Source organism: Dermatophagoides pteronyssinus, unplaced genomic scaffold, assembly GCF_027571235.1.
Source record: "Dermatophagoides pteronyssinus isolate colony J.1.1.1.1 unplaced genomic scaffold, Derpt_VIB-CSIC_2022.12 sq0118, whole genome shotgun sequence".
Lineage (NCBI taxonomy): Eukaryota > Metazoa > Arthropoda > Arachnida > Sarcoptiformes > Pyroglyphidae > Dermatophagoides > Dermatophagoides pteronyssinus.
In genome coordinates, this window is record NW_027461603.1 from 4685 (window position 1) to 12368 (window position 7684).

At 29.4% G+C, this 7684-nt stretch overlaps 2 protein-coding genes and 1 long non-coding RNA gene across 3 annotated transcripts; 2 read left to right on the plus strand and 1 right to left on the minus strand.

The window, feature by feature from the left end:
- Positions 1-224: 224 nt before the first annotated feature.
- Ubc10 (ubiquitin conjugating enzyme 10) lies at positions 225-1442 on the plus strand. Its single transcript, XM_027346520.2, has 4 exons — positions 225-418; positions 475-579; positions 650-836; positions 900-1442. The coding sequence occupies exons 1-4, from the start codon at positions 392-394 to the stop codon at positions 1052-1054; spliced, it is 474 nt and encodes a 157-aa protein (XP_027202321.1). The 5' UTR covers positions 225-391; the 3' UTR covers positions 1055-1442.
- A 65-nt stretch (positions 1443-1507) lies between these two features.
- Positions 1508-3073, plus strand: LOC113796230 (uncharacterized). Its single transcript, XM_027346458.2, has 2 exons — positions 1508-2341; positions 2402-3073. Exons 1-2 carry the CDS (start codon positions 1624-1626, stop codon positions 2977-2979), a joined length of 1296 nt encoding a protein of 431 aa, XP_027202259.2. The 5' UTR covers positions 1508-1623; the 3' UTR covers positions 2980-3073.
- Positions 3074-3092: 19 nt separating this feature from the next.
- LOC142646182 (uncharacterized) lies at positions 3093-4136 on the minus strand. The gene is made up of 3 exons (XR_012847157.1): positions 4008-4136; positions 3650-3936; positions 3093-3547 (listed from the first exon to the last, which is right to left on the minus strand). It is a non-coding gene; the product is annotated as an uncharacterized LOC142646182 (long non-coding RNA).
- Positions 4137-7684: the final 3548 nt, after the last annotated feature.

Here is a 7684-nt window from a genome sequence, read left to right on the forward strand (position 1 = left end):
GTTAGTACTAATCACTTAAGGTTAGTACTAACCGTTGATCATAACCCATATGGGTTAGTACTAACCTTTCAAATAACCCATTCAGGTTAGTACTAACCGTCATACTAACCTTAAGTGATTAGTACTAACCGTTCTGAGTTAGTACTAACCTAAATTGGTTAGAGAAAATAACCCAAAAAGGTTAGTACTAACCTTACTTTTTTTCAGTGATTCGAATTGGTGTGGTGTGGTGAATCATCATCATATTTATCTATTTAGCATATATTTTTTTGCTGTGATATCAGAATCCTTACTTTACTTTAACAACAATTTGATCCTTTAGAAATCATTTTTCGTAAAATTTTTCTTTTCTTTGGGATCATTATCATCCAAACAAAACACAAAACAAAAAATGACTGCAACACGTCGTCTTCAAAAGGTAAAATAACACGTTGTTTTTGATGATAAAAACATCTTTTTTCTGTTTTGTCAAAGGAATTACAAGAATTGAAAGAATGTAAAGGACCCGGTATGCGTTGTTTTCGTGATATTATGGTTGATGATCACAATATACTTTGTTGGTCTGGTCTGGTAGTTCCGGTAAGTTTTTTATCAAAAATCAGAGATAATGATGATGGTTATTATTGAAATGTTTTGCAACAAATAACAGGATAATGTACCATATAATCGTGGTGCATTTCGTATCGAGATAAATTTTCCTGCTGAATATCCATTTAAACCACCAAAAATAACGTTCAAAACAAAAATCTATCATCCAAATATTGATGAAAAAGGACAAATCTGTTTACCAATTATACAGCCAGAAAATTGGAAACCAGCTACACGTACCGAACAAGGTAAAATATTTATAAAATTAAACAATTTTCATTTTGAAAATTTTTGTTCCTTTGAATTTACAGTGATACAAGCATTAATTGCTTTAGTTAATGATCCTGAACCTGAACATCCATTACGTACCGATTTGGCTGAAGAATATATTAAAGATAGAAAAAAATTCTTTAAAAATGCTGAAGATTATACGAAAAAATTTGCTGAAAAAAGGCCAAGTGATTAAATAATTGATTGGATTGATTGAATAATGATAATTTCTCAACGACATCGGCCGAGTTTGCATTTGGACGACAACAAAAAACAACAAATCCTTTTTCCCTTTTGTTCTTTTTCTTTCTTTCTTTCGTCATCATCATCATCTTATTCAATTCTGTTTTCTTTTCTTTTTGTTCTTTCTTTCTTTGGGTGATGGTCATCGCAAATAGATAAAAAAATCGATCATTACAATTTCGATCATCAACATGTTATATCTTCTTTATAACAATAAAAAAAAATATTAAAAAATAAATTACATGCATACGATATACATTTACACACAGACATTATCAATAAATAATGATGATTATATTTTTTTCTTTTCTTCTTTGAATCAAATAAATAAAAAAAAATTTATATTTTTCACAAAAATTTATTGCACACTAGATGGCGATACTTTACATGAATTGCTTTGTTTTTTTTTTGATAAACAAAAGTTACACCGCGGTTACACACCCAACCGTACAAGTACGTGTTAGAATCCATTTGGATCATCATTTAACTTATAAAATCTATCAAATATTGGATGATTGAAAAATGAATAATAATCTTATTAAAGTTCCAGTATCATATGTACATCTTGAAGATTTATCTATTTTGGATATTTTTCGTCAAGATGCCCGTCGACATATTGATATTGTTGTCGAATGTATTGATTCGATGATTGCTAAACGAAATATTCGTGGTCTATTGGATGAATATAGTAATCTACGACAATTGAAAGATAATCTACAAGAATGGGATCGTCGATTAAATCGTACAGCTGATGATAGTAAACAATCATGGTTATATAATCAAATGTTAAATGAATCAATCGATATGATTGTTGATTATTTTAATCAATCTTGTAACGATAATGGTAATGGTAATGGTAATAATATCGATGGCCATCATAATCATTCGAAAATATCAATCAAGCCAAAATCAACACTACCATCATCATCAACACCACCATCGGTAAACAATATTATTTTGTCACCCGAACCACGTGTTGAATCAATTCAGAAGCCAAAACCGATCATTATGAATGACAAATCATCATTGAATAATTCAAGTATTGTCAACATTGATGATGATGATGATGATAAAATGATAAAATTGTTACCAAAACCATCCATTCAATCACCACCAATACCACCACCATCATCATCATCATCGGCGAACAATGATAACGCGAAAAGAAAATATCGTGAAAAACCTGAAATACCAAAAGATATGGATTGGACAAAACCACCACCACCATTAAATTTAAAAGGTTTGGTTTTTTAGTTTAGTTTTTGATTTGAAAAATTTGAAAATTTGAATTTTGTTTTAGAAACAGCAACAACAACAACCGTCACAGACGATTCAATTAATTCCTCGGAAAAATGTTTAGATGTTTTACGTAATGCATACAATGAATTTCGAAAACAAACTGGACAACCACAACAACCAAAACAACAAGACGATAATAATTTGGCTGACAAGAAACTCGAACAATTATCATTGAATGATGGTCAACAATCGAATCAATCATCATCATCATCATCATCGATAAAGAAACAGAATCCAATGATGAATAATGATGAATCGATGATAAATAATTTAAAAAATCATCAATGTTTATTCTGTGAACGTTTTGGTCATCAAGATCATCTATGTAATCAATATAATTCAATTGATTTACGTATAAAACGTGCAATCGAATTGAATCGATGTAGCCATTGTTTTTCATATCTACATGATCAAAATGAATTAACATCAACGGGACAATGTCGACGACAAGTAAAATGTTTAAATCCGGATTGTCAGAATAAAAAACATCATACAAATTTATGTTTTAATTATCTGAAACAATCAACTAAACAATATCAAAATCAAAATCAACAAAGAAATCGAGGAAAGAAACACTGACAATGATATGGCATCAATGAATTTTTATCTTATTTTTTTTGAAATATTGATTTTATAACTTTTTTCTAATAAAAAATATGATTTTATAAATAAATTAATGAAAACAAATTCTATCTAATCTTATCTGTGTTTCGCACCAAAAAAAGAATGAAGAGTACCCAAAAAATGATCATCAATTTCAATTAGAATACACCACCACTACCACCTTGAAAATGATAGATCGATTGAGTGTGGGTGGAAATTCTGTTGTCAATTTGTTGGTGTGTGTGTTTCATGAATGATATGAATGAAAAATGATGATTTTGGTTGGTTGGTTGGTTGGTTATCTATTTGGCAAACAAAACAAATTGAATGGGGTGGAAAAATGGTCCGATGAATATTATTATCATTAAACATTGTGAATTTTCTTCTGTTGGCTTTTTATCATCATCATCATCATCGTCAATACCGAATACGAGAGACATTATTTATATTATTATTATGGATGTTATGATTAAAAATTCTAAATGTGTGTGTGTGTGTGATGTTTGTCGGCATTTTTTTTCGGTGAATAGATTAATTTTTTGTTCTGGGATGCAAATGATGATGATGATAATAAGTATGGAAAAAAAGATGGATTGATTATCGTTTTGTTGTTGTTGTTGTTATTATTATTATTACAATTACTTACTGATTATTATTATTATTTATAAATTGAAAATGATAGATGCATGATATATATTCTCATTGGTGCATTAATAATCATCATCATCATCATCTGGATGAATATTTATTATTATTATTATTATAATGAATTTTTTTTTCGTTCGCTCGTTTTGGTGAAATGAAAATAATCATTCGATCATTATTGTTTATGAAATTTATGGCAAACCAACCAAACCATCCATCCATCTAACCAATCCATTTTTTGGAAGCTTATCGGGCAATATTTTTGCACAAATTTTTTCGCAAAGGCTGCTTTATGGATCATAAATGCAACACACAAATAGTTAAACAACGATAATAATAATAATAAAAACGATGCTTACCATATGCTGATGTTTTGAAGATTTTTTTTTTCTATTTTTCTATCATTCGGATGATGGTTATACATTCCATATTCGGTGAAATGTGCCGCCCGGTATTTTTATTGATGATGATGATTCTTTACATTTATAAATGTTTTTTTCTTTTTTTTTCGTTTGATTCAAACCAAAAAACTAAACTAATTAATATGAAAAGCCATTGATGATGATGATCGATGATGGATCGAATGGATGAATGGAACCGGAATTTTTTTTTTTTGTTTTCGAACATTTATAGCAAGTGAAAAACAAAACTATCGATTTAATCGCGATAGTGAGTGAGTGAATGGTGATGAACGAATTCCGTAATTGTATTCGAAAAACTAAACTAAACTGGATTTTTTGTTTTGTTTTGGAAATGATACCCGTGTTATTATTATTTGTTGTTTGAGAACAAACGAAACGAAACAAAACGAAAAATAGTTTAATTCGATTCCAGCAGGATCCGAAACAAAAACGAAAACGACGAGAAAATCTTTATAATAATAATAATAATGTGATCCAACAGGAACTGCTCAAAATTCAATTTAGTATTTTTGTTTTTGTTACGTCTTTACTACTATCCACACAGTCAATGAAATGGATGGATATAATGATTGAAAACAAAACAAAAAACGAAACGAAAACAACAACTTTGAATGAAATCAATTCGAGACAAAAAGAAAAGAATAGTGATGAAATTCGTTTATTTCGTTCGTTCATTTCTTTCATCATCATCATCATCATAATGAAATTGAAACCCTGAAAGAAGAAAAAAACTGAAATTAGATTCTCTCTTCACTTCTTAAACTTTTATAAATGAGAAAAAGTTTTCTCAACAACAACAACAACATCAAGAAGCCGGGTAATATATTTTGAAGAATAAATTCAGGAAGAGCAGAAAAACAACAACAACAACCCAGTAAGTAAGAGTCCATAGTGTCCGATAATAACCGATATTTCTTTTCTTTTTTTTCATATAGGCCGATTTTTTTTCTACTTCTTCTCGGGTTTCAAATTGCATCATCCAATGAAAGAAAGCAAGGTCCAATTGGATACAACAACAACAAAATGATCAAGGTGATGATGAATCCATTGGGAAATCAAAAAAAAAAAAAAAAAAAGTTTTTCATTTTGTTGTTGTTTCGGGAAAAAAAGTTGAATTTCGTTCCTCGATTCGATTGATGATGGATCCGAAAAATACCCGTAATTTTCCCAAAGAAATTTCTCAGGGAAAATTTCCTGACAAATAATTTATGATTACCGGAATACCCGTTTGCCAAAAAGAAAATATTGGCGAGAAAAACCTGAATATAATTTCATTCAGTGAAAAAAAAAATTTGTCAACAACAACAACGATTAAAACGAAAACAAAATTTTGGCAATTTTAAAACGAAGAAAAAAAAATCAAAATTGATTTTTTTCTGGTGAATTGAATCGGAAAATATATTCGTTCACTCTCTCTGTGTCGCACTCTACATACTGAACCAGGTGGTTTAAATTGTAAAAGTGAAAATTAATAAAAATCTTGAAAATCATGAATCAACAACAACAACAACAGCGAGAAATGGGATGTGAAAAACCACCACTCGATGATGATGATGATGAGAATTAAAAGTTTTTTTTTTGATTTTTGAGATTTTAAAATTAAAGTTTTTTTTGTCGTTTGAAAAGTTTTTTTTTGTGCTTCGACAAGCACAAAAAAAACGCACACAGAAAAAGATTTACAAAATGAAAATACAAACACTCCATCATCACCACCAGACATATTGAGATTCTGGATTCTGGATTCTGCCAAAAAAAAATTGATAAAGAAGAAATGATTTGCATTTTGAATTCCTTGAAGTTGTTTGTTTGTTTACAGAATCTTATCCAGAATGAAATTCGTTTTTTTTTGATTGAAAAAAGGCAGGAAAAACAAACAAACAAACAAACCTAATGAAGATGATTTTTGGCAAAAAAAAAGAAAAGGTTATCATTTTGGATTCTGGATTTTCAGAAATTCATTCAAGCGAAATCTTTGGACAAAATTAGAAAAAAAATGATGATTAAATGAAAATTTTTCATTTGAAAATTGTCAATCAAAAATCAAAGACAAACAGAAGTTATATGAACCTTTTGCTTTGCTTTGTTTTTTTTCCATTATCAAGATAGGAAGCAAATGATAATAATGATGATCATCATCAAGTTGAAATTAAATTCTTTCATTTCATTTCAAGTCGAAAGCTAATCATTTATTCATTAGGTTTTTTTCGTTGTTTTTCGTTTTTTTCTGCTTGCGTTGTCAGTTTTTCTGTTTTTCTGTTTTTCCAATCACAGATACACACACACACATTCAGGATATTGATTGATTGAGTAAAAGTCATGGAATTTTTCGCCGATTTCAAAAAACTGTCATCCAGCAAAGAAACGAACTTGTCATCATCATTGAATCGATTTTCTTTCGATCAAAACTATTGGATTTAAAGATTTTTTTTATGATCTTTGAAGGATGATGATGATGATTAGGAGAATCTGCTGGCTGCTGCGAACAAATTAACAAATTGGCTTGGCTTCCCTTAATTCAAAAAAAAAATGTCATCATTATTATTATGAGTGAGCTAAAGAACAAGCAGACTCTTGAAAGAAAATTTTGTGAAAATTTTGAAAATCGATTTTTTTTCCTTGCTTCTAACTCTTGTTTGTCTCTGTAGCTAGTTGAAAAAGAGAAAAAACCTTTTTTCTTTCAAGTATTTTGAAGAACGGATACCAGCAAAAAAAAGAAAAACCACCATAATGAGATTGAAATCCTTATGCGAATAATGACTGACTGACTGAATTGGTGAAAATCATTACTATTCAATATGATGGCTAAAAAGAATTCATTCCTTAATTCTTTATTCTTAGAAGTTTTCTGGAAAGAAAGAAAACTTTCTCGAATCGATATTATTTGGTTATTATTATTGAATGATAATGATGATAATCAATTATTTTCTCTCCGTTTGTGAGAGAGAGTGAGATATCCCGATCATCATTGCATAACAATTTCATTTGTGGTGGCTGGGGGTTAGATTTTCTTATTATTATTATTTTTTCACACACTCAGGGTTCACTGAGATGGATAACCATAGAAAGAAAAAGGGATTAACCAAGAAAGCTCACTTCTGTGTGAAGAATTTCAAGCCAGAAAGAAAGGAATGGTGAAAATTTTTTTGTCATCCGAAACGCAGAACAGAAGAAGATTGGAAAAGAGAAATCCAAGAACCAAAATCCAAAATGATAATGATGATTGTAGTTGAACAACAACAGAATTCAAAGAAAAATAATCTTTTTATTTTCATTTTGTTGAGCCAATCGATTTCGGGAAAAAAAATGATGATCGATTTGTTCGATTATTTTTTGTTTCCTCATTTACCAAGCGAGAATTGAATGGAATTTCAATAAGGAATCCGAATAGATTTTTGTTTGGCCAAATTACAAGCACACACACACACACACACATAACATCAATTGATCCAAATCAAATCAATCATCAAATATCATTGGGTATATGAATTTTAATAATAAGGAAAAAGTTGCAATCATTGTTGGATAGATGGCGTTACCTGTATTACAATATATGTACGTGTGTGTGTAATTGTATGGAAAATATCCACAAAAAAAAATTGATCATATCCATTTGA

Coding starts and splice junctions, on each gene's coding strand:
- LOC113796230 (XM_027346458.2), top strand. CDS start 1,624: ATGAATAATAATCTTATTAAAGTTCCAGTATCATATGTACATCTTGAA. Junction 2,342..2,401: donor ACCACCATTAAATTTAAAAG/GTTTGGTTTTTT, acceptor ATTTTGTTTTAG/AAACAGCAACAACAACAACC.
- Ubc10 (XM_027346520.2), top strand. CDS start 392: ATGACTGCAACACGTCGTCTTCAAAAG. Junction 580..649: donor GGTCTGGTCTGGTAGTTCCG/GTAAGTTTTTTA, acceptor AACAAATAACAG/GATAATGTACCATATAATCG. Junction 837..899: donor AGCTACACGTACCGAACAAG/GTAAAATATTTA, acceptor TTGAATTTACAG/TGATACAAGCATTAATTGCT.